Source organism: Rhinoraja longicauda, chromosome 10 (assembly GCF_053455715.1).
Source record: "Rhinoraja longicauda isolate Sanriku21f chromosome 10, sRhiLon1.1, whole genome shotgun sequence".
NCBI lineage: Eukaryota > Metazoa > Chordata > Chondrichthyes > Rajiformes > Arhynchobatidae > Rhinoraja > Rhinoraja longicauda.
The window spans coordinates 1215364-1241620 of NC_135962.1; the positions used below are offsets into that span (position 1 = coordinate 1215364).

The 26257-nt window shown below is 47.3% G+C and overlaps 1 protein-coding gene across 2 annotated transcripts in view; it reads right to left on the minus strand.

The window, feature by feature from the left end:
* tecpr2 (tectonin beta-propeller repeat containing 2) overlaps positions 1 to 26257 on the minus strand; it is a 79648-nt gene that overhangs the window by 33158 nt on the left and 20233 nt on the right. For both annotated transcript variants that reach the window (XM_078406014.1, XM_078406013.1), the window contains exons 8-15: positions 24040 to 24480; positions 21322 to 22292; positions 18857 to 19040; positions 18191 to 18364; positions 10690 to 10870; positions 5782 to 5923; positions 1521 to 1761; positions 1106 to 1195 (exon numbers count right to left, since the gene is read on the minus strand). In XM_078406014.1, coding sequence (XP_078262140.1) covers positions 1106 to 1195; positions 1521 to 1761; positions 5782 to 5923; positions 10690 to 10870; positions 18191 to 18364; positions 18857 to 19040; positions 21322 to 22292; positions 24040 to 24480 — 2424 coding nt within the window. The remainder of the gene's footprint in view (positions 1 to 1105; positions 1196 to 1520; positions 1762 to 5781; positions 5924 to 10689; positions 10871 to 18190; positions 18365 to 18856; positions 19041 to 21321; positions 22293 to 24039; positions 24481 to 26257) is intronic.

Below are 26257 nucleotides of genomic sequence, written 5' to 3' on the forward strand. Positions count from 1 at the left end.
AGAAGTTATGGGGAGAAGGCAGGAGAATGGAGTTAGGAGGGAGAGATAGATCAGCCATGATTGAATGGCGGAGTAGACTTGATGGGCTGAATGGCCTAATTCTGCTCCTAAGTCTTATGAACATGAACCTGCCACTGAACCCCCATCCCTGCTAAAGGACTTAGTTGAACTAGATGGGTCTTTACAACAACCTGCTAGCTTCATGGACATCACTACCAAAACTTTTTTTAAAAAATCTTCACTATGAACCAAATTTAAATTCCTCAGCTATTATGATGGTATTTGAATTTAGCAGACCAATTTTTACAATAGATACCTGGGAGGTGTGGTGATGCAGAGATTTTTGCAATCAGAGAAGAGTACCGATGCGTAGAAACATAGAAAATAGATGCACGAGGAGGCCATTTGGCCCTTCGAGCCAGCACCGCCATTCATTGTGATCATGGCTGATCATCCACAATCAGTAACCCGTGCCTGCCTTCTCCCCATATCCCTTGATTCCCCTAGCTCCTAGAGCTCTATCTAACTCTCTTTTAAATTCAACCAGTGAATTGGCCTCCACTGCCCTCTGTGGCAGAGAATTCCACAGATTGACAACTCTCTGGGTGAAAAGTTCTTTCTCATCTCAGTTTTAAATAGTCTCCCCTTTATTCTAAGACTGTGGCCCCTGGTTCTGGACTCCCCCAACATTGGGAACATTTTTCCTGCAACTAGCTTGTCCAGTCCTTTAATAAATTTATACGTTTCTATAAGATCCCCTCTCATCCTTCTAAATTCCAGTGAATACAAACCATGTCTTTACAATCTTTCCTCATATGACAGTCCAGCCATCCCAGGGATTAACCTGGTGAACCTACGCTGCACTGCCTCAATAGCAAGGATGTCCTTCCTCATGTTAGGAGACCTAAACTGCACCCAATACTCCAGGTGTGGTCTCACCAGGCCCCAGTACAACTGCAGAAGGACCTCTTTACTCCTATAGTCAAATTTTTAAAACAAGCAGCAGATCTAGAGTGATATTCTGAAGTGTGCACAACTATGTAGCTGGTCAGAGTTAACACAACAAGATGAAAACATTAACTGAATTATCCTGGCAACAACTAACCTTTTTTAGTAGGGGCCATGGAAGCCACAACAAAAGCCCATTTTGTAGCTGATACCGTTCCTCGCGGTACTATCGACTTCCAGTATGTAGCTGCAGAAGCAAGTGGAATGTGTTAGTATCTTGCTGACATGGAAAGATCAACCTCATTTGTATTGTGTGGGAAGGAACTGCTGATGCAGGTTTACAACAAGACAGACACAAAAACTTGAGACACACAGCAGGACTGGCAGCATCTCTGGAGAGAAGAAATAGGTGACGTTTTGGGTCGAGACCCTTTTTTTTCAGACTGGCACCTGTATATATTACATACCAGTGTCTACTGTGTACATATTTCTTGTAAAAACCAAATACTGTTGACTTTCATTTTTGGTTAAATCAATCATAACAAAACTTGTATGTCAAAGGTTTGACTGACCTAATAGATTTCCTTTAGCTACGTGGAACTCGTTTTTGCCCGATATAATCCACACGCCACAGCCGTTGACACTGATGAGACTTGGCTGAGACAGAGACTGTTGTGACCATAAAACACCTCGCAGTTTGTCTGCCACTTTCTCCACTGGTGCCTGAGCCACGGTAGCAACTGTCTGCGTGGCATGAATTATCGCCTGGAAGATGTTGCACTGATCGAAGACCACATAATCCGTAATGCTCACCTACAACAGAAGAAACTTCGTTTAGTTTAGAGATACGGTGTGAAAACAGGCCCTTCGGCCGCACCGACCAGCGATCCCCGCACACTAACACTATCCTACACACACTAGTGCCAATTTACATTTACATCAAACCAATTAACCTTCAAACCTGTACGTCTTTGGAGTGTGGGAGGAAACCGAAGATCTCGGAGAAAACCCACGCAGGTCACGGGGAGAACGTACAAACTCCGTACAGACAGACAGCACCCGTAGTCAGGATGGAACCCGGGTCTCTGGTGCTGTAAGGCAGTAGCTCTATGCTATGCAACCGTGCCACCAAAATGCTTTAAAAAGCTTAAAAAAACCCGTAATTTCTTAAATTCTATTTTTGAAAGGAACTCTTTTATATTTAGGTTCTCTATTAGACAATAGACAATAGGTGCAGGAGTAGGCCATTCAGCCCTTCGAGCCAGCACCGCCATTCAATGCGATCATGGCACTCTCAATCAGTACCCCGTTCCTGCCTTCTCCCCATACCCCCTCACTCCGCTATCCTTAAGAGCTCTATCCAGCTCTCTCTTGAAAGCATCCAACGAACTGGCCTCCACTGCCTTCTGGGGCAGAGAATTCCACACCTTCACCACTCTCTGACTGAAAAAGTTCTTCCTCATCTCCGTTCTAAATGGCCTACCCCTTATTCTTAAACTGTGGCCCCTTGTTCTGGACTCCCCCAACATTGGGAACATGTTTCCTGCCTCTAATGTGTCCAATCCCCTAATTATCTTATATGTTTCAATAAGATCCCCCCTCATCCTTCTAAATTCCAGTGTATACAAGCCTAATTGCTCCAGCCTTTCAACATACGACAGTCCCGCCATTCCGGGAATTAACCTAGTGAACCTACGCTGCACGCCCTCAATAGCAAGAATATCCTTCCTCAAATTTGGAGACCAAAACTGCACACAGTACTCCAGGTGCGGTCTCACTAGGGCCCAGTACAACTGTAGAAGGACCTCTTTGCTCCTACACTCAACTCCTCTTGTTATGAAGGCCAACATCCCATTGGCTTTCTTCACTGCCTGCTGTACCTGCATGCTTCCTTTCAGTGACTGATGCACTAGGACACCCAGATCTCGTTGAACATCCCCTCTTCCTAACTTGACACCATTCAGATAATAATCTGCCTTTCTATTCTTACTTCCAAAGTGAATAACCTCACACTTATCTACATTAAACTGCATCTGCCATGTATCCGCCCACTCACACAACCTGTCCAAGTCACCCTGCAGCCTTATTGCATCTTCCTCACAATTCACACTACCCCCCAGCTTAGTATCATCTGCAAATTTGCTAATGGTACTTTTAATCCCTTCATCTAAGTCATTAATGTATATCGTAAATATTGTCAAAGGTTTTTCACAATATCACAGAAGCATTTCTGGAGAGACAAAGAATTCCTCGTGTTGGTTCACAAACAAAGACACAAAGTGCTGGAGTCATTCAGCAGGTCAGGCAGCAAGTATGGAGAACATGGATAGGTGACTTTGAAAGGTTGGTCCTCTCCCATCCCTGCCTCACTGGACCCACATCAGTTGGCTTACAGAGCAAATAGATCCACAGAGGACGCCATCTCTCTGGCTCTTCATACCATCCTGACTCACCTGGAGAGACAGGGCACTTACGTGAGGATGCTATTTATAGACTATAGCTCTGCCTTCAACACTGTCATCCCCACCAAGCACAACACCCAATTCCACCAGCTAGGCCTCAGCTCGTCAATATGCAATTGGATCCTGAATTTCCTGTCGGAGTGCCCTCAGGCAGTGAGACTGGGCCTCTGCCTGCCCTCCACCACCACCCTCAGTATTGGCACACCGCAGGGTTGTGTGGTATGTGTGGTATCTCAGCTGCACGGCAGCGGACAGGAGAGCTCTTCAGCGGCTCGTCTGCAGAGCGCAGAGGATCATTGGGACACAGCTACCAGCCCTGGAGGACATCTACAACGCACGCTGCCTCAGGAAAGCCACCAGCATCTACAAGGACTCCACACACCCATGCCACCGTCTGTTTGAACTACTCCCATCTGGCAGACGTTACAAGGCCTTCTACGCCCGCACCTCCAGACTAAGGAACAGCTTCATCCCTAGAGCTATAGCTGCTCTGAATCGGACCTGCTGAGAGCCCGCCATGATCTGTCTCTGCCCCCAGGGTCATCTGGCACAACTCACCCCTGCATCAACCTATTTGCACTTTACTTGCTTCCTTTTTTCCCTCCTTTTGTTGTTTTTGTTTTCGCCGTGTTTTATTTATTTATTTTATAACATCGATATGGAAGTGGCATTCTTAATCTCATTGTCCTTGTACAATGACAATAAAGATATTGTATTGTATTGATATTTCACAGAGTGCTGGAGTAACTCTGCGGGTCAGGCAGCATCTGTGGAGAACATGGATAGGTGACGTTTCACAGAGTGCTGGAGTAACTCAGCGGGTCAGGCAGCATCTCTGGAGAACATGGATAGGTGACGTTTGGTGTTGGGATCCTTCTTTAGACTGATTGAGGTGGTGGGGAGAAAGCTGAGAGAGGTGGGGGTGGGACAAAACCTGGCCAGTGAAATGTGGATACAGATGAGGGAGGGGTTGATTGGTGGATGGCTGGATAAGGCCCAAGATAAAGAAACAAAAAAATAATGATAGAGACAAGGAGAGAAGAGGTGTGAAATGTCGAGCCGGTGAAGGAATGTCAGTGGCAAGGCATTGGAGGGCAAAGAGCAAGAGTGAGTTCAATGGGTACTTACGCAGATGGGGCACAGGGAAGGAGGGGGGGGAAATGGGTTAGTTACCTAAAATTGGAGAATTCAATGTTCACACCGTTGTGTTGTAAGCTACCCAAGCGGAATGCGAGGTGCTGTTCCCACCTGTTTGCGAGTGGCCTCACTCTGGCAGTGGAGACGGCGGCCCAGGGCACGAAGGGCAATATTAGAGTTGCAATGGCTAGCAACCGGGAGATCCAGTCGGCCTTGAGTAGACCAAGTGTGAATGTTCAGCAAATCGGTTGCCAAGTCTACACTTAGTGTTGACGCTTCAACAAGGGGCCAACATCAGGAACAGTGGACGCAGTAGATGAGGTTAGAGGACATTAGCACACGAACCTCTCCCTGACTTGGAAGGACTGCTGGGATCCTCCCTGGATGGATGTGAGGGAGGAGGTATAGGGACAGGTATCTAGAGACACACTTATGTCTCCATTATGTCAATGGAGGAATGGGAGTCAGGAGTGAGAGAGTTTCAGTCTCACAACAACCATGTCATATTTCCTGCAGGATTTTCAAAGAGAGATCTTTATATGCTTATGTTTTTAATTGCCAGCTGAAAATACTAAAGGCCGTGTTACATTGATTAATTGAATACCGTTGCACAAGTGTCAATAGTTTAGTTTCGAGATAAAACGCGGAAACAGGCCCTTCGGCCCACCAAGTCTGCACCGACCAGCAATCCCCGTATTTTAACACTATCCTACACACACTAGGGACAATTTACACATACACCAAGCCAATTAACCTACAAACCTGTACGTCTTTGGAGTGTGAGGGGAAACCAAAGATCTCGGATAAAACCCACGCGGTCACGGGAAGAACGTACAAAAACCGTAGATACAGCAGCGGGAGTCGAGATCGCACCCAGGTCTCAGCGCTGCAAGGCTGCAACTATGCCGCTGTGCCACCCTGCCACAGCTTCAGTTCCTACAGAAGCAATATCGTGTCAATGTCTATGTCCTCAACAGCTGTGTTCTCAAGAGTCTGATCACTGCAGGGGGGTTACATGGAAAAAGGCCTTTCCTCTCCTATACTGTTTAAACGCAGACAGTTTTTACCCGTCAATTTCTACAGTGGTTTTAAGTGGTTTTATCGCATTCCCAATTGAAATGATGTTACACATAATTCAGCCTGCACGATGCCTAATTCATCGCTCGTGTGACATTTCGAGTAGTGTTATGGCTGAGCGCGGTAGCGGCAGTGCCTGGGTGTGACACATTCCTACCTGCCACCAGTGGTCATCTTCACCTTGAGGTTTCTTTGATGATAGGCCAGTGCGGAACCACAGGTTGCCATTTGAGTCCAAAGCCCAGACCGTCTGCTTGCCTCCCAGTGCTATACACACCAACTCCAGCATTTGTCTTTCACTGAATAACAGGAGCAAACATCTGTCTTTACAAGGCAATATTTTTCCATTGGACTGTTTTAAAAATCATAGAAACATCCATACAATATCTGTGAAAGCAAATACTTGTTTTTATGTAAACCATGTAAACAATCAGAAGCAAAGCAAACAATAAGGGGAGGAAAGAACTGCAGATGCTGGTTTAAATCGAAGGTAAACACAAAATGCTGGAGTAACTCAGCATCTCTGGAGAGAAGGAATGGGTGACGTTTCTGGTCGAGAAACTTCAAAGAAGTGTACAGTCTGAAGAAGGGCCTCGACCCGAAATGTCACCCATTCCTTCTATCCAGAGATGCTGCCTGTCCCGTTGAGTTACTCCAGCACTCTGTGAAACGTCACCTATCCATGTTCTCCAGAGATGCTGCCTGACCCGCTGAGTTACTCCAGCACTCTGTGAAACGTCACCCATTGCTTCTCTCCAGAGATGCTGCCTGACCTGCTGAGTTACTCCAGCGTTTTGTATCTACAAACAATAAGGGGTGTTTATTTAAACACTAACTCCTCAAAGCTCTCTGTGCATTCCTCCAAGTGTGGTAAAGCTACTCTCCCAGGCTGCATCAGGCTCACATTCCATTGCTCCATTTATTTGTTCACTGAAGGAATCTGTTCTTGCATTGTTTGGCTGGTCATCCCCACAACACTGTAGCTAAGGGCACTCACACAAGCCACAGCTACACTTGGCCTTTGGAGGGGTGCTTGCAGCAGTCTGTGCTCCATGCCCCACTCCCTCAGCTTTGCATTACTGCTGCACTCATTTGGAAGTCATAAAAGGGCATCACTTCTGCTGCCAGTTTCCACCCTGCTCCCACTTGTCTGAAGAAGGATCTTGACCTAAATGTCACCCATTCCTTCTATCCAGAGATGCTGCCTGTCCCGCTGAGTTACTCCAGCACTTTGTGTCTTTGTTCACATAGTCGGTCTTCAACTCCCTCCTCTCCATACCCTTTCCAGCCTGACAACATCTTTCCTATAACATGGTGCACCAAACTGAACACAATACTCTAAATATGGCCTCACCAATGTCTTAAACAACTGCAACGACCTGGATAGCTGAGTTAGTAGAGCGTCAGACTTTTAATCTGCAACGGCCTGGATAGCTCAGTTGGTAGAGCATCAGACTTTTAATCTAAGGGTTCAAAATTCAATTCCCTGTTTCAGGTACATAGTTCATTGAAAGTGGCACCACAGGTGGATAGAGTGGTCAAAAAGGCACTTGGCACATTGGCCTTCATCAGTCAGAGCATTGAGTACAGAGATTGGGAGGTCATGTTGCAGTTATAAAAGATGTCGGTGAGGCTGCATTTGAGTATTGTGTTCAGTTCTGGGCACCATATTATAGGAAAGATGTTGTCAAGCTGGAAAGGGCACAGAGAAGATTTACGAGGATGTTGCCAGGACTAGAGGGTCTGAGCTATAGGGAGAAGTTAAGCAGGCTAAGACTCTATTCCTTGGAGTGCAGGAGGATGAGGGGTGATCTTATAGGGGTGTATAATACCATGAGGGGGGTAGAGCCGGTAGACAAACAGAGTCTCTTGCTTAGAGTAGGTGAATCAAGAATCAGGGGCCATAGGTTTAAGTTGAGGAGGGAAAGATTTAATCGGAACCTAAGGGCTAACATTTTCACACAAAGGGTGGTGGGTGTATGGAACGAGCAGCCGGAGGAGGTAGTTGAGGCTGGGACTATCCCAATGTTCAAGAAACAGTTAGACAGGTGCATGGATAGGACAGGTTTAGAGGGATATGGGCCAAACACAGGCAGATGGGACTAGTGTAGCTGGGACATGTTGGCCGGTGTGGGCAAGTTGCACACTGTCTCATTCTTCCTTGATTCTTTGTGAGCTTGTAGATTCCCAGCTATGCTGACTATGCTTGTAGATCCCCAGCGCTATGCTAACTATGCTGACTATGCTTGTAGATCCCCAGCGCTATGCTGACTATGCTGTAGATCCCCAGCCCTATGCTGACTATGCTTGTAGATCCCCAGCGCTATGCTGACTATGCTGTAGATCCCCAGCGCTATGCTGACTATGCCTGTAGATCCCCAGCGCTATGCTGACTATGCTGACTATGCTGTAGATCCCCAGCGCTATGCTGACTATGCTGTAGATCCCCAGCTATGCTGACTATGCTGTAGATCCCCAGCGCTATGCTGACTATGCCTGTAGATCCCCAGCGCTATGCTGACTATGCTGTAGATCCCCAGCTATGCTGACTATGCTGTAGATCCCCAGCGCTATGCTGACTATGCTTGTAGATTCCCAGCTATGCTGACTATGCTTGTAGATCCCCAGCGCTATGCTGACTATGCTTGTAGATTCCCTGCGCTATGCTGACTATGCTTGTAGATCCCCAGCGCTATGCTGACTATGCTGTAGATCCCCAGCGCTATGCTGACTATGCCTGTAGATTGTAGATTCCCAGCGCTATGCTGACTATGCTGACTATGCTTGTAGATCCCCAGCGCTATGCTGACTATGCTTGTAGATTCCCTGCGCTATGCTGACTATGCCTCCCCCTGCAGAGATCATATTGTTTTCTCTCAGTTCTCCATCATATCTATGTCAATGACAAGGCTTCCACATGGCTATTTGCAATGTCACGGCTTTTCCTTAACCATGGCATTCCCTGCCCCATGGTTGACAAGAGCATTTGAAAACCCAAATGAGATGTTTCTTTGATGACTCACTAGTTTAGTTGAGAGATACAGCGCGGAAACAGGCCCTTTTGACCCGTCGGATCCGCGCCGACCAGCGATCCCCGCGCATTAACACTATCCTACACCCACTAGGGACAATTTTTACATTCACCAAGCCAATTAACCTACAAACCTGTACGTCTTTGGAGTGTGGGAGGAAACCAAAGATCTGAGAGAAAACCCACAGTCACGGGGAGAACGTACAAACTCCGTACAGACGACACCCGTAGTCAGGATGGAACCCAGGTCCCTGGCACTGTAAGCGCTGTCAGGCAGCAACTCTACCACTGTGCCACCCTTATATCCATTTATAAATTGAGCTCATTTTCTCCTCTTCCCACAGGCAGCAATTAACATGCTGGAGGTTTCCAAATGTCTCCTTTTGGTTTCAGTTCTTTGAACGTGCTCTAATCCAAGTTTCATAACTGGTTTCCATTTCTCCGCCTGCCCTCATTAATCTCTCAGCTGGATAACTTCATAAACAGTGAATCACCACAACAACCCGACTGCACCTCATCACAGATATTCCACTTCCAAACCTCTGCACATTAAAACAAACTCCTTTCCACATGTTTATCCAAAACAATAACTTGTTTTCCTTTCGCAAGTGCTGCCTAAACAACCAAGCCCTTCAAATGGATTTACTTCTATTTTTATTTCCGATTTCCAGCATCTGGTGTTTTATTAATTTCTATGCATGTCTTATTATTTTGAAGTGTCAAATAAAATAAACCTAACCTATTAACCCGGGTTAATAAACATAACCTATTAACCCGGATTAACCCGGGAAAACAAGTTAATGTTTTGGGTAAACATATGGAAAGGAGTTTGTTTTAATGTGCAGAGGTTTGGAAGTGGAATATCCGTGATGAGGTGCAGTCGGGTTGTTGTGGTGATTCACTGTTTATGAGGTTATCCAGCTGAGAGATTAATGAGGGCAGGCGGAGAAATGGAAAAGGAAACCAGTTATGAAACTTGGATCAGAGCACGTTCAAAGAACTGAAACCAAAAGGAGACATTTGGAAACCTCCAGCACGTTAATTGCTGCCTGTGGGAAGAGGAGAAAATGAGCTCAATTTATAAATGGATATAAGGGTGGCACAGTGGCCCAGCGGTAGAGTTGCCCCCTGACAGCGCTTATAGTGCCAAGGGACCCGGGTTCCATCCTGACTACGGCCGCTGTCTGTACGGAAATAAAAGAAACCCACCATGGCACGGTGGCGCAGCGGTAGAGTTGCTGCCTTACAGTGCCAGAGACAGGAGTTCCATCCCGACTACGGGCGCTGTCTGTACGGAGTTTGCACGTTCTCCTCGTGACCTGTGTGAGATTTCTCTGAGATCTTCGGTTTCCTCCCACACTCCAAAGACGTACAGGTTTGTAGGTTAATTGGTTTGGTATAAATGTCAAATTGTCCCCAGCATGTGTAGGATAGTGTTAATGTGCGGGGATCGCTGGTGGGTGTGAAGGGCCCACTTTGGGAAGGGCCCACTGTAATCGTGTGATTTAAATTTCCACTGTGCATTACTGTACCAGACAATGACTCATGGTGTAAAATCACAATTGCTGGTGTGCTGACAGAAGGATATGCGACTTGGACCTTCCTGGGTGGCAATGCCAGGAAAACTGCTGATTTATAAAGGTATCCTGAACAACTACCAACATTTTTCTAACCGTGCAAAAGGTGAAGGTTTTGATCTAAGGAATAGTAAACAAAATGGGCCAATGAAACTGGAGGAAAAAACCCCCACAATCACAGTCAGGCCAAATACTACTTAAACAAAAAACAGACTTGTTTGTAGACAAAAACATATCAGTTCCATTGCCCAATTTTTGCTGGAGTTTAACCTTTAATATTCTTTATCGGTAACTTCAAATGTTTCTCCGTTACAAATGGGAAAATGTATTGGTAGGAAACTCGATTTAAAAAAGAATTAGTTTAAAAAAAAAATAATAATAATTCAGAATGGGTGAACAATTTTCAGAAAACATTTAAAAATGGCACATCACAACAACGACAACAGAGTTTTCCTACCTTATAACATCAGGCATCCACTGTTCTCCTTCTGGACAGAAGCTGCTGATGCCCTTTCTGTAGAGGACCGTGTGCTGTTCAGTCAGTGCCCACACCACGTTATTCCTGGAGACTATTTGCACCAAAGGGCAAGGGCAATCCACCCTCACTGCTCTTGCACAGGGGCGATCTGCACTGAGGCCTCAGGGTAAGGAACCAAACAACATCACACTGAGTATTACACACACCACATTGTCCACCTCTACATAAAGCCTTTCACTGTACCTCGGCACACCTGACAATAAACGAATCTAACAAACGTTTTAATGTAAATCACCAGATTTGTACTTTACACTGCAGACTGCAATTTTGTCCAGACAAACAAAAAATAGTTAAAGAAACAAAACAAGAACAGCAAGATAAAAGCAAGAGTCAAGAGAGGAGATAAAGTTAATGGCCGCTTTTAGGACACAAATGTCACCACAGCCGATTAATTTTATACTGAAGTATGGTCATTAGGTGGGAAAACAATGTCACGCAAGGAGTATTGTACCCAATCAGTCTCTCTTCACTGCTGGGAAACTGTACATACGGCCTCAACCCAATTCATATATACAGAGCAAATATGGATTTAGCACCAAATCAAGTCAATAAATGGAGGGGGAAGGTTTCAGTAGTTCAACAACCCGGTGGAATAGCCACAGCCTCAGAATAAAAGGACGTTCCTTTAGGAAGGAGATGATGAGGAATTTCTTTATAGTCAGAAGGTGATGAATCCGTGGAATTCTTTGCCACAGAAGGCTGTGGAGGCCAAGTCAGTGGATATTTTTACGGCAGAGATAGATAGATTCTTGATTAGTACGGGTGACAAGGGTTATGGGGAGAAGACAGGAGAATGGGGTTGAGAAGGAAAGATAGATCAGCCACGATTGAATGGCGGGCCGAATGGCCTAATTCTGCCTTGATGGGCCGAATGGCCTAATTCTGCTCCTATCACTTATTAGTTTATGACCACTTATGAGTCTTATTAAAGAGAAGAAAGTAAAAGGGAGGGTATGGAGGCAGACATTTCACCCAAGGCACTGTGCCAGAGCTGAGAAACAGTTGGACCAGCTAACGGCTCGATTGCATCCACCCTGGACTTATAAGTGGGTAATCTTCATGTAAATATCTTCATGTCTGACCCATTGGCCACTGCCAGGCAACTTCTGGAATTACAGGTATTCTGATACAAATGGGCTACTGAAGCCAATCAGAGAATCAGGGCAAGTGCGGGTGGGTAGGGGGGTGGAGTGGGGGGGGGCTTTGAGGGTGCTACAATACAGGAGAGGCTTTGGGTCCAGGGCTCCTCAGTCAGTTCATTTCTAATTTCATTTCAAACCCAATTCTTCAAAGTGCTGTGCGTATGACGTCACCACAGGGCACGCACGACCTCTCTCCTCACTCGACCGAACAAGATGGACGCTGTTAGCGAGGCCGTCGCACGCCCCTCTCCTCTCTCCCCCCTCTCCCACTCCCGGGGGACACACACCCAGAAGGAGGGAGATGGTCGGACTGATGGTCCACTGATCCTTCCCTTCCGTCCCTTCAACCCATGGCGTCCTCGAGTCCCCCCTCCCGCCCGGGCCCAGCGCCCCGCACCGTCACCGCACACAGGCCGCAGGGCAGCAGGCAGCTGCTTCTCCTCCGGAGCTCCCTCCTCCTCCTCCACGCATGGATAGTGGTAAGTGGCTTTCACCGCCAACGGGCCCGCGGAGGGGAGTGGGCGTGGGGGCCGAGTGGGTGGAGGGGAGGGTGGGGGTAGGAGGGGAGAGGAGACGGTGGGGAAAGAGGGGGTGGGGGAGGAGAGAGTGGGAGTGAGGGGGAAAGGGGGGGGGTGGGGAAAGGGGGGGGTGGGGAAAGGGGGGGTGGGGAAAGGGGGGGTGGGGAGAGTGAGAGTGGGGGTGGGGGAGGAGAGAGTGAGGGGGAGGGGTGGGGGAGGAGGGGGAGGGTGGGAGAGGAGAGAATGGTGGGGGAGGAGAGAGTGGTGGGGGGAGGAGAGAGTGGTGGGGAGGAGAGAGTGGTGGGGAGGAGGGAAGGCTGGGGTAGGGAGGAGGACAGAATGGGGATGGGGAGAGTGGGGGTGGGGAGGAGGTGGTGTGGGGGATGGGGGACAGTGGGGTTGGGGGGCAGGGAAGCGGGGAAGAGAGTGGGGGTGGGGGGGAAGGGGGACAGTGGGTGTGGGGAAGAGGGGAGAGTGGGGGGGGGGGCGGGGGGAGAGGAGAGAGTGGGGGTGGGGGGAAAAGGGTGGGGGGGAAGGGTGGGGGAGGAGAGTGTGGGGGTGGGGGAAGAGTGGGGCTGGGGAGGAGGGCAGGGTGGGGTGGGGAGGAGGGAATAGTGGGGGTGGGGAGGAGGGAAGATTGGGGTGTGGGCAGGGAGAGTGGGGAGGGGGGAGTGGGGGCAGGGGAGGTGCAAGTGGGGGTGGGGTAGGGAGGATGGAGTGGGTCAGTGGGGGAGGAGGGGGGATAAGGGGGATTGAGTGGGGGGTTGAGGGTGCTACAATACACGAGAGGCTTTGGGTCCTGGGCTCCTCAATCACACCCTCTCCCCTTCCCTGTCCCCCCTCTACGAGGAGTGGGCTCAACGGGTCCACTTGGTCTAGTCTATCTATCTATATACTAAAACTCAGATCTTGTCTATATATACATATATATCTATTTCTGAAATTTTGAAATTTGAGATTTGGTTGTGGACAAAACGGTAAACCATTTTAGCGCCACCGTAATCACCACTGTCCTGGCGACTGTTTATAACAAGTTTTATTTAAATTGTATTTAAATTGGTCTTATATTTTTTAAGTTAGAGATTTTTAAGTTTCAAAATTTCATTTCTAATTTCATTTCAAACCACATTTGTCAAAGTGCTCTGTGTATGACGTCACAGTGAGGCACGCACGGCCTCTCCTCACCCGCCCGAACAAGATGGACGCCGTTAGTGAGGTCACCGCCCGGGATCAGTCTCTCCTCTCCCCCCTCTCCCCCCTCTCCCACACCCGGGGGACACTCCCGAGCAGGAGGGAGATGGTCGGACTGATGGTCCACTCATCCTTCCCTTCCGTCCCTTCAACCCACGCACGGCGTCCTCGAGTCCCCGCTATCACCCGGGCCCAGCGCCCTGCACCGTCACCGCACACAGGCCGCAGGGCAGCGGGCAGCTGCTTTTCCTCCTCCTTCAGGGGGATGGAGTGGGTCAGTTGGAGGGGGGGGGGGGAGGGGGGGGGATTGAGTGGGGGCTTGGGGGGTTGCTACACCAATGCAGGAGAGGCTTTGGTTCCAGGGCTCACTCACTGACACCCTCTCCCCTTCCCTCTTCCCCCTCTACGACGAATGGGCCCAACTTGGTCTAGTAAAATTATAAAAGGACTGGACAAGCTAGATGCAGGAAAATTGTTCCCAATGTTGGGCGAGTCCATAACCAGGGGCCACAGTCTTAGAATAAAGGGGAGGCCATTTAAAACTGAGGTGAGGAGAATTTATTTCACCCAGAGAGTTGTGAATTTGTGGAATTCTCTGCCACAGAGGGCAGTGGAGGCTAAATCATTGGATGGATTTAAGAGAGAGTTAGATAGAGCTCGTGGAATCAAGGGATATCGGGGAGAAGGCAGGCACGGGTTACTGATTGTGGACGATCAGCCATGATCACAATGAATGGCGGTGCTGGCACAAAGGGCCGAATGGCCTCCTCCTGCACCTATTTTCTATGTTTCTATGCGGCATGGTGGCGCAGCGGTAGAGTTGCTGCCTTACAGCGCTTACAGTACCAGAGACTCCGGGTTCAATCTCGGTGACCTGGTGACCTGCGTGGATTTTCCGTGAGATCTTCGCTTGTAGGTTTGTAGGTTAACTGACTGGGTATAAATGTAGAAATAACTGTCCCTATTGTGTGTAGGATAGTTGTAGTGTGCGGGGATCGCTGGTCAGTGCGGTCTCGGTGGGCCAAAGGGCCTGCCTCCGCGCTGTATCTCTAAACTTATCTAACACCTAAAAAAACGTGTTCCCCAGAGATGCTGCCTAATCACCGAGTTACTCCAGCACATTGTATCCTTTTTTGTAAATCAGCATCTGCAGTTCCTCGTTTCTACACCTTGTTTTGTTCACTATCCTCGTCCTTCAAGAGTAAACAAGGTCGGCAGAGGAGTGAGCAGCAGGTGAAGGAGCCAGTGTGGGGATTGGCTGCAGAAGGTAAAGCCTTGGTGAGTTTATACAAGAGAGGGTCATTTAAAAACCCGTAACCAAATTTGTAAACTAGCTAATTTGTAAAATTAATTAATTGAACAGCAGATAAAAGTAGGGCTTGGTCTAGGGGGAGAGGCCTTGGAGAGTAAAGTGGCTCAAGAGTCTTCAGCGAAGAGGCTGAGACAAGGAGGTTAGACTCCTGTTGTGCGTTTAATTTAAATATTTAAGCGCAATGGCAGGGACGCTAGTGCAGTGTGTGTGCTGCTGGATGTGGGAAGTCGGGGCACTGCTGGTGTCACTGACCACTGCACCTGTGGGAACTGTGTCCAGATGCAGCTCCTCAAGGACCGAGTTAGGGGAGTGGAGCAGCAGCTGGATGACCTGCTGTCCATCCGTGACGATGAAAGCTTCCTGGACAGGACCTACGGTCGGGTCTTCGCTCCTAGAGTGCAGGAGGTGCAATGGGTAGAGATGGAAAGGAAGAGGATGAAACCAGTACTGGAAGTGCCTCTTGCAAACAGCTACGGCCTCTTGGGAGCTGTCCAGTCCGAGCGGCAGACAGGTCAGTGGCTCCACTCCTAGCGATGAGACTCGACCGGCGAGACCGACGTTGGGCAGAGCCATAGTGGTGGGTGAATCCATTGTCCGAGGTGCGGACTGGAGATTCTCAGGCGGCAGCCGAGACTCGAGAATAGTCTGTTGCCCCCCCTGGTGCCAGGGTTCAAGATGTCTCGGACTCACTTCAGAACATCCTCGAGAGGGAAGGTGAGCAGCCGGAAGTGGTTGTGCACGTGGGTACAAATAACGTCAGGATGAAGAGGAAGGAGGTTCTGCATCGTGAGTTTAGAGAGTTAGGAAGACTGAAAAGCAGGACTTCTAGGGTGGTTATCTCTGTATTGCTTCCTGTACCTCGTGCTGGTGAGGGCAGGAACAGGGTGATAGGGGATATGAATGTGTGGCTGGGGGGCTGGTGCAGGGAGCAGGGATTTAAATTTTATAGACCATTGGGATGTCTTCTGGGGTAGGGGTGACCTGTACAAAAGGGACGGTTTACACCTTAACTGGAGGGGGACCAACATTCTGGCAGGCAGGTTTGCTAGTGCTGTAGGTGTAGGTTTAAACTAAATAGCAGTGTGGGGAGGGGGGGAGGGGTTGACAAATTGGGAGTATAAAGATGGAGTTAAAGGGGAATTGAATACAGGAAAGGTTACAAAAGACTCCCGAATTAATGGGAAGGAAAGTTCAAGAAGGGATAAGCGAGTAAGGTCAGGGGCAATAGTGACTGGTGTGAGAGGGGAGGTGAATACCGAAGTTAACGTGTTGTATATGAATGCGCGAAGTATAAGAAATAGAGTGGACGAGTGGAGTTATCTACAGGCCCCCAAATAGTAGCCTGAATATTGGGTGGAAGTTGAATCAAGAGTTAAAATTGGCATGTAGCAAATGTCATGTTACGGTGGTTATGGGAGATTTCAACATGCAGGTAGACTGGGAAAATCAGGTTGGTACTGGACCCCAAGAAAGGGAGTTTGTGGAGTGCCTCCGAGATGGATTCTTAGAGCAGCTTGCAATAGAGCATACCAGGGAGAAGACAATTCTGGATTTAGTGATGTGTAATGAACCGGATTTGATAAAGGGAACTCAAGGTAAAGGAGCCATTAGGAGTAGTGACCATAATATGATAGGTTTTAATCTACAATTTGAGAGGGAGAAGGGAAATCGGTCCTTCTGCAGTTGTACAGGGCCCTAGTGAGACCGCACCTGGAGTACTGTGTGCAGTTTTGGTCTCCAAATTTGAAGAAGGTCATTCTTGCTATTGAGGGAGTGCAACGTAGGTTCACCAGGTTAATTCCCGGGATAGCGGGACTGTCATATGATGAAAAAATGGAGAAACTGGGCTTGTATTCACTGGAATCTAGAAGGATCTTATAGAAACATAAAATTATTAAGGGATTGGACATGCTAGATGCAGGAAACATGTTCCCAATGTTGGGGGAGTCCAGAAAGAGGGGCCACAGTCTTGGAAATAAGGGGTAGGCCATTTAGAACTGAGATGAGGAAAAACTTTTTCACACAGAGAGTTGTGAATCTGTGAAATTCTCTGCCTCAGAAGGCAGTTGAGGCAGATTCACTGGATGCATTCAAAAGAGAGTTAGATAGAGCTCTGGGGCTAGAGGAATCAAGGGATATGGGGAGAAGGCAGGAACGGGGTGATCAGCCATGATCACAATGAATGGCGGTGCTGGCTCGATGGGCCGAACAGCCTACTCCTGCACCTATTGTCTATGTTTCTATATAAATACCTCAAATTAAAATACCCCAATACCTGCTATAAAAAAAACAGTAGCAAAGAAGACCTCAAAATCTCATGGAAATCTTGCAGGAAACCAAGAGATTTCTAATGAGCTTCAAATTATATTTGGACATGCCTTATAGTATTCTCAAATAATTTAAATTCACATTATGGAGGGAAATGTGCATTCCAAGCAAAATACCAAATGTAGGGGATCTCTAGTGTACAGTACAGTACATTCAATCTTTGAAAGAATTCTCCAAATAATTGCTTATGTCTGTTTATACAATAACGCACACGTTTCCATCCACTTTCCCAGCAGTAACTTGTCAATTTTCCTACTATGCAGCCGTGACTATAACGCACATGTTTCCATCCACTTTCCCAGCAGTAACTTGTCAATTTTCCTACTATGCAGCCGTGACTATACCCTGAAAAGTGCTGTATAGGTCGTGTGAGACGTTGGGGTTATAAAGAAATGACAAAAATATAGGTATCTAAAAGTACACCAACATTTGGTCAATATATGCAATATATTTGGTCAATTGTTTGCAACAAACTGCGCAGTTATGGGGGGAAAAAACCCCAATTGGACTCACTGAGAGGAATGCTTTTTGCTGCAAGCACATTTTCTGTCTACACTTTCAGTTTAGTTTAGAGATATAGCATGGGACAGGCTCGACAGGTTGACCATCCATCACCTATTCACACTAGTTCTATCCTACACACCGAGGTCAATTTACAGAAGCCAATTAACCCACAAACCTGCACATCTTTGGAGTGTGGGAGGAAACCGGAGCACCCGGATAAAACCCACGCAGGTCACAGGCAGAAAGTGCAAACAGACAGCTCCCCATACTACTCCCCATACAGTGCGTACAGACAGCTCCCGTAGTCAGGATGGAACTCTGGTCTCTGGTGCTCTGCTACTGTGCCGCCCCAAGATATTATACCTTTAAGATATCAAGATACTATTTAAGACATTGAAGACTTTAAGGTATTATTTCTGAAATACCTGTTTGCAAGTAGAGTTCGCCGCTGGTTTGAATGATCCAGGCGGCATCATCACTTAAGGCAACATAAGCAGCATTGGGCAAGGCTTCGTACCAATGTCTCTTCCCCTTCATTGTCACTTTACCACACGCATATGCTTTGCTCGATTTTTGTTCAATTTTCCACAGTAACACACCTGCACATAGGAAAGGTAAGATAGTCTAAAGGCTGGAAAATCAATACAGGAATACATTTCAAAAGCTCAAATAAAAGCTGGTTTTGCAAATGAAGCATAGAAACAGCATGTACAAAAATTGTATTCAATGCATAATTACATCTGAGTGTAGAGATGCAGCATGGAAACAGGCCCTTCGGCCCACCGAGCCCATGTCAACCATTTATTCACAAAATGCTGGAGTAACTCAGCAGGTCAGGCAGCATCTCTGGACAACATGGATAGGTGACGTTTCACAGAGTGCTGGAGTAACTCAGCGGGTCAGGCAGCATCTCTGGAGAACATGTCACCGATCCATGTTGTCCAGAGATGCTGCCTGACCCGCTGAGTTACTCCAGCACTCTGTGAAACGTCACCTATCCATGTTCTCCACAGATGCTGCCTGACCCGCTGAGTTACTCCAGCACTCTGTGTCTTCTTTTAATGGAATGAAAATGTGGCCTTGTCACTAACCTGAGGGTGACACTGCCACCTGCTGGACACCATCTTCAAACTTCTGCCAGCGCAGACTTGTCCCGAAGAAGGGGCTACAGTACAGACCACCCTTACAGTCCAAGCACCAGATATGCTTTTCAGAGACCACCAAACTAAGGATATTATAGCCAGGCCCAGAGTAACCCATCCAGCTCTCAGCAAACTGTCAACAAAAGGCAAATAGAAGCACGTCAACAAAAATGAACCATTTCAAGAACTTAAAAATATAAGAAAATAACTGCAGATGCTGGTACAAATCGAAGGTATTTATTCACAAAATGCTGGAGTAACTCAGCAGGTCAGGCAGTATCTCAGGAGAGAAGGAATGGGTGACGTTTCGGGTCGAGACCCCGACAGTCTGAAGAAGGGTCTCAACCCGAAACATCACCCATTCCTTCTCTCCTGAGATGCTGCCTGACCTGCTGAGTTACTCCAGCATTTTGTGAATAAATACCTTCAACATAGAAACATAGAAACATAGAAAATAGGTGCAGGAGTAGGCCATTCGGCCCTTCGAGCCTGCACCGCCATTCAATATGATCATGGCTGATCATCCAGCTCAGTAGCCTGTACCTGCCTTCTCTCCATACCCCCTGATCCCTTTAGCAAAAAGGGGCACATCTAACTCCCTCTTAAATATAGCCAATGAACTGGCCTCAACTACCTTCTGTGGCAGAGAATTCCACAGACTCACCACTCTCTGTGTGAAGAAATGTTTTCTCATCTCGGTCCTAAAAGACTTCCCCCTTATCCTTAAGCTGTGACCCCTGGTTCTGGACTCCCCCAACGTCGGGAATAATCTTCCCGCATCTAGCCTCTCCAACCCCTTAAGAATTTTATATGTTTCTATAAGATCCCCCCTCAGTCTTCTAAATTACAGCGAGTACAAGCCCAGTCTATCCAGTCTTTCCTCATATGCAAGTCCCGCCATCCCAGGGATTAATCTGGTGAACCTTCTCTGTACTCCCTCTAAGGCAAGAACGTCTTTCCTCAGGTTAGAAGACCAAAACCGCACACAATACTCCAGGTGCGGTCTCACCAAGGCCCTGTACAACTGCAGCAGAACCTCCCTGCTCCTAAACTCAAATCCTCTTGCTATGAATGCCAACATACCATTCGCTTTCTTCACTGCCTGCTCCACCTGCATGCTTGCTTTCAATGACTGGTGCACCATTACACCCAGGTCACGTTGCATCTCCCCTTCTCCCAATCGGTCACCATTCAGGTAATACTCTGTTTCCTGTTCTTGCCGCCAAAGTGGATAACCTCACATTCAAGAACTTAAAAATGTCATTTCAATAGTCAAGAATATTTTATTGTCATCTGTCCCGAAATGGAACAATGAAATTCTTACCTGCAGGACAATATTAATAACCCTCATCGTAATAAAATTTTATATTTAGATTTGCTGATGATAAATACAAAGGATATTAATGCCATTGTTAACAAACCTCACCAGAAAGTGCCGCCGAGCCACAGTTGGGACTGAAATGGCAGCGAACCCTGGTGACCATTGCCAACAATCAAGGGCCAGTCTCACCCCAGTCACTCCCCCCTCTCCCATCAGGCAAGAGGTACAGAAGTGTGAGAACGCACACCTCCTGATTCAGGGACAATTTCTTCCCAGCTGTTATCAGGCAACTGAACAATCCTATCACCAATTAGAGAGCGGTCCTGAGCTACCATCTACCTCATTGGAGACCTCCGGACCATCTTTCATCAGATATAACTTGTACTAAACGTTATTCCATCTATCCCGTACCTGTACTGTGGGTTGTTCAATTGTAATCATGTGTCGTCTTTCTGCTGACTGATTAGCATGCAACAAGGAAGCTTTTCATTGTACCTCAGTACACGTGACAATAAACTAAACTATAGACTCAGTGGGCTGTTTCTATGCGTTAGGTGCTTTGCTGGGTATTGTACTTATGTGTGGAAATAGTCTTATTGATCTGTATGCAAAAAAAATCTCACTGTACTTTGGTACACATGGCTAATGGAATCAAGGGATACGGGGAGAAAGCAGGAACAGGGTTCTGGATGATCGGCCATGATCATATTGAATGACGGTGTTGGCTCGAAGGGCCGAATAGACTCCTCCTGCACCTATTTTCTATGATCGTCCATGATCATATTGAATGGCGGTGTTGGCTCGAAGGGCCGAATAGCCTCCTCCTGCACCTATTTTCTATGTTTCTATGATCGGCCATGATCATATTGAATGGCGGTGCTGGCTCGAAGGGCCGAATGGCCTCCTCCTGCACCTATTTTCAATGTTTCAATAATATAGGAACCATTGAACCATATTACGTAGTAATAACATTACAGTTTAACAAAACTTTAAAAGATACATGCTTTGAAAAACCAAGGCAGTACATTAAAATGTAAGCAAGTACAGCTAATGAAGGCTGCTACTTTCAAAACAAAATGAGTTGGCACTTCACCTGATCAGACTTTAACAGTTCCATTTCATCCACAGAGTTTTTCAAGTCCTGGGAGACGGAGCCCAGCGATTCTGCAGTGGTGTGGGTCTGCAAGAGCTCAACCATGCTGGTCTCAGACACTGAGTGAGGAACCGCACGGCCATAAATATCGTCCTCGTCGCTGGATGACAAGCTACCATGGTCACCAGAGCCCGCGGTCTCCAATCTCCCTGCACCTTCAGCTGTCCCTGCTAAATGCGGCTCATTGTACGAAACGTAAAGCTGGGAAAACTCCTTGGCTTGTTTGTCCACATCCTTATCTGGTGAAAGGATTCTCATCAGCAGGGCGTGCCGCTCATCCAAATACGTCTCCGAGCTTTCACTTAAAGACTGGTGCAAGCTGAGGGTGCAAGTCAAGACTGCATTGTCTGGAGTTTGAGATATGAATGCTGAGGGGTCACTGTCATAGGTTTCTGTGCCAACCACACCTCCCTGCAGACTGCTTACTGGTTCAGAACAACCGAACAATGAAACCCTGTCCGAGTGCTCATCTTTGTCATCACAGGAGTTTTCCAACTGAACAGAAGATACAGGATCTGAGCTTTCTGTAAATCTGGGATGATGGGAAGAACAAAGATCTTCATTTGTCAGGTTTGATTCCTGCAAAGATTCAGGTGAACAGTGTGAGGGCAGAGGGTGTGGGGTCGTTCCAGACGGGGGAGGCTGTGCGGCATCCGCACACAGGCAAGTGTCCAGGTCCTGCAGCATGTTGCTGGAGTCGGTGCTAATCTGGCTCTCCCGTTCAGGGGAACCCGAGGCCAAGTGGTCCAGGCTGCTGCTCAACAAGCTCAGTTGCTCTGACAGGTCGCAGGTTGTGGTCACAGAACTATCAATGGCAAAGTCACTCAGAAGTGCTGGCTCCGAGCATACAGAGCTGGTGGAGAAGTCCCTTCCATGTTTCACCTGGCTGCTGTTTTCTGATGCCAAACTTGCTGCAAGCAGAGGTAAAATGCAATTATCCAAAGTAAGACAGTTTATCTGCAACTCAGGAAGAGACATGTAGATATATATTTAGTGTAAGAAAATAACTGCAGATGCTGGTACAAATCAAAGGTATTTATTTCACAAAATGCTGGAGTAACAGCAGGTCGGGCAGCATCTCAGGAGAGAAGGAATGGGTGACGTTTCGGGTCGAGACCCTTCTTCTGACTTCAGTCTGAAGAAGAGTCTTGATCCAAAACGTCACCCATTCCTTCTCTCCTGAGATGCTGCCCGACCTGCTGAGTTACTCCAGCATTTTGTGGATATATTTAACTGCATTTAACTACATAAATGCCTGCATTTTTCCATGTATTTTTGTATGACATCGGAGGCCAATTTGACCTCAGAATAATCTAATTTTCCACTAATTTGACTCACATTTCCATCAACTTGCCCCAGATTCTACCATTGACGCACCTTTACTGCAATTTACAATGGCCAATGAACCTCCCAATCCACATATCTTTGGGATTTGGGAGTAAATTGGAGCACAAGATTACAAATGTTGGGACATCATGATGCAGCTGTACTAGTTGTTGGAGCACTGTATGCAAGTCTGGCTGTCCAGCTATAAGAAAGATGTCAATAATGTAGAAAGAGTGCAAAAAGATTCACCAGGATGTTACCTGGACTTGTGGGCTTGACCCACAGGGAGAGGTTGGATAGGCTGGGACCTTTCCTTCTGGAGCGTAGGAAGCTGAGGGGTGACCTTCTTGATGTGCTCAAGATCACGAGGGGCACGGATAACGTGAATGCTGACTGTCTGTAACCTCAGGATAGAGGTTTCTAAAACTAGGCAGCACAGGTTTAAGGTGAGAGGGGAGAGATTTAAGAGGAACCTCAGGGACAACTTTTTCTGTCCGAGGGTTGAAACGAGCAAAAGGTGACGCAGCGGTAGAGTTGCTGCCATGCTTCAAGAGTTTTAAAGAAAAATAATATTTCATTGGGCCTGTGGAGTTGACCCACAGCTCAGATCTTTCGGTCCTCTGTATCAATGCCGCCTAAAACACTTGTTTTAGTTTAGTTTAGAGATACAGCGCGGAAACAGGCCCTTTGGCCCACCGGGTCCGTGCCGCCCACTAACACTATCCTACACCCACTAGGGATAATTGTTACATTTACCAAGCCAATTAACCTACAAACCTGCACATTTTTGGAGTGTGGGAGGAAACCGAAGATCTCGGAGAAAACCCACGCAGGTCACGGGGAGAACGTACAAACTCCGTACAGACAGCGCCCGTAGTCGGGATGGTACCCGGGTCTCCGGCGCTGCATTCACTGTAAGGCAGCAACGCTACCATTGCGCCACCGTGAACGCCCATGAAAGCTTAACACCATGACTTCAAGCCTCCCGCAAAAACAGCCACTAGACGTCCTTTCTATCTCAGCTTGATGTACAATGTTGCTTCAGTTATTACTTTTACAACTGTCCTGGTAATCCTGCTTCTTTGTAGTGGTTTGGTTTTTTTTGGGAGGAAGCCCACGTGGTCAGGGGGAGAACGTGCAAACTGCACACAGACAGCGGCCGAGGTCAGGATCAAACCCGAGTCTCTGGCACCGTGAGGCCTTGGGGTCAAGGTTGTGAACAGTCTGATGCTGCCTTGGACATTTGGCCAGGGAAAAGGAAGTTAATGACAACTGAATGGCGATAGTGGGAGCAGTGAGGTGAGGGAAGCTAAAAGGCTGCAAAAAATATACCTTGTTTCCGTTTCTTCTTCTTTTTTACCGAAACAACGACCAATTGCTGGTTGAAATCTTCCATGTTCATTACCCCGAATCTCTCCAAATTCTCTGGAACCTTTGATAACAACACAGGCGAGGATGGTGCTCCAACCTGCTGTTCTGGAGTGGTAACGTGGCTAAAAACACTGATACTACTGTTAAAGGAACTACTTCTGCTCCTGGGCTCACTGGTCAGGGAGCCTCTTCTTTCCCCCGTCTCATCCAATGTTTGTCCCTCACCATCATGTTCAATACTCAGACTCTGCCAGTGCTCAGAGGACCACGACTTCTGCATCTCAAAACTAACACTTCCTGAAGTCCGAGCATCATTTTGCACATCCGTCGAGTCGGTTGAGCTCATTCTTTCTTGAACTGATTCACTGCAGGTGGCTGTCAGCAGGGATTGTGACTTTACGCCTGGAGGATAAAAGTGCAAGAATTAACGTTACATCTCATTTCCAAACTGTGATACAAAGTTTAGCTGATGGTCTCTAAGTGCGATTAAGGGTGAAGTCTAATATTAAATCTTGGCTGTCTTCTCAGGCAGATCCTTTGATAGGTCAATTCGAATCGGTCTAGATTGACACTAAATGCTGGAGTACCTCAGGCAGCATCTCTGGGGTGAAGGAAAGGAACGGATGACGTTTCATGTCGACCCTTCTTCAAATGGGTCTTCAATCTGAAGAAGGATCTCGACCCAAAACGTCACCCGTTCCTTCTCTCCAGAGATGCTGCTTGACCCGCTGAGTTACTCCACATTTTGTGTCGAACTTTGGTCTAAATTTGGTGTCTATCGTCGCCTATTCCATCTGGCCAAAAACCAGTATCTGCAGTGATGTCCCACATATTTTGTCTACTCTGGCTTAGTTGGTTCTGAGATGGAGAATGAGGCCAAAGAGAGAAGACAGGCTCGTGCACAGACGGGACATGGTGACTGTTCAGGTGGGGGGGGTAGTTTGACATGCCTAATCCTTTGATGGATAATGTAGGACCCCCCTCAGCTCCCTCTCCATGTTTATCCATGCTTCTTAAAGCCATCCTGAATACTCATAGAGTCATAGAGTGATACAGTGTGGAAACAGGCCCTTCATAGAGTCTTACAGTGTGGAAACAGGCCTTTCATAGAGTCACAGAGTGATACAGTGTGGAAACAGGCCTTTCGGCCCAACTCACCTAAACCGGCCAACAATGTCCCAGCTACACTAGTCCCACTTGCCTGTGCTTGGTCCATAACCCTCCAAACCTGTCCTATCCATGTACCTGCCCAACTGTTTCTTAAATGATGGGATAGTCCCAGCCTCAACTACCTCCTCTGGCAGCTTGTTCCATGTACCCACCACCCTCTGTGTGAAAACGTTACCTCTCAGATTCCTATTAAATCTTTTCCCCTTCACCTTGAACCTGTGTCCTCTGGTCCTCGATTCCCCTACTCTGGGTAAAAGACTTTGTGCACCTACCCGATCTATTCCCCTCAAGATTTTGTACACCTCTAAGATCTCCCCTCATCCTCCTACGCTCCATGCGGGCTCGAAGGGCCGAATGGCCTACTCCTGCACCTATTTTCTATGTTTCTATGTTACTCAACCTCTCCCTATAGCTCACACCCTCTAGTCCTGGCAACATCCTCGTAAATCTTTTCTGAACCCTTTCAAGCTTGGCAATACTCCTCCTGTACTTTGTGGAATGATAGGTCAGAGATTCCCAGGATTAGGAAGTGATGTTGCAATAGTACAATGAGGCTCATCTATTACAATGTCTGCATTATATTTATAAAGTTCTGTTCTATTGAAGCCAATTTCATTTAACATCACTCTCAGAACAAATTGCTCCACCTCTGCCCCATATCCATTCCAAGTTCCCTGTTCACACTTATTTAAAAGAAATTGAAGAGAATTTAAAAAACAAGATTTGTGCTGTGAGATATTCAAACTGCCCTAGTTTTCCTTTCTTTTATGCTTGTTAACGTAACATCAAGCATGCTCCAGATGCTGGGAGAGTCCAGAACCAGGGGGCACAGTTTAAGAAGAAGGGGTGTGCCATTTAGAAAGGAAATGAGGAAAAACTTTTTCACCCAGAAAGTTGTGAATCTGTGGAATTCTCTGCCTCAGAACATCTCCAAGAACATCTCCAAGTTTGCGGATGGCACGAAGCTGGGGGGCAGTGTTAGCTGTGAGGAGGATGCTAGGAGGCTGCA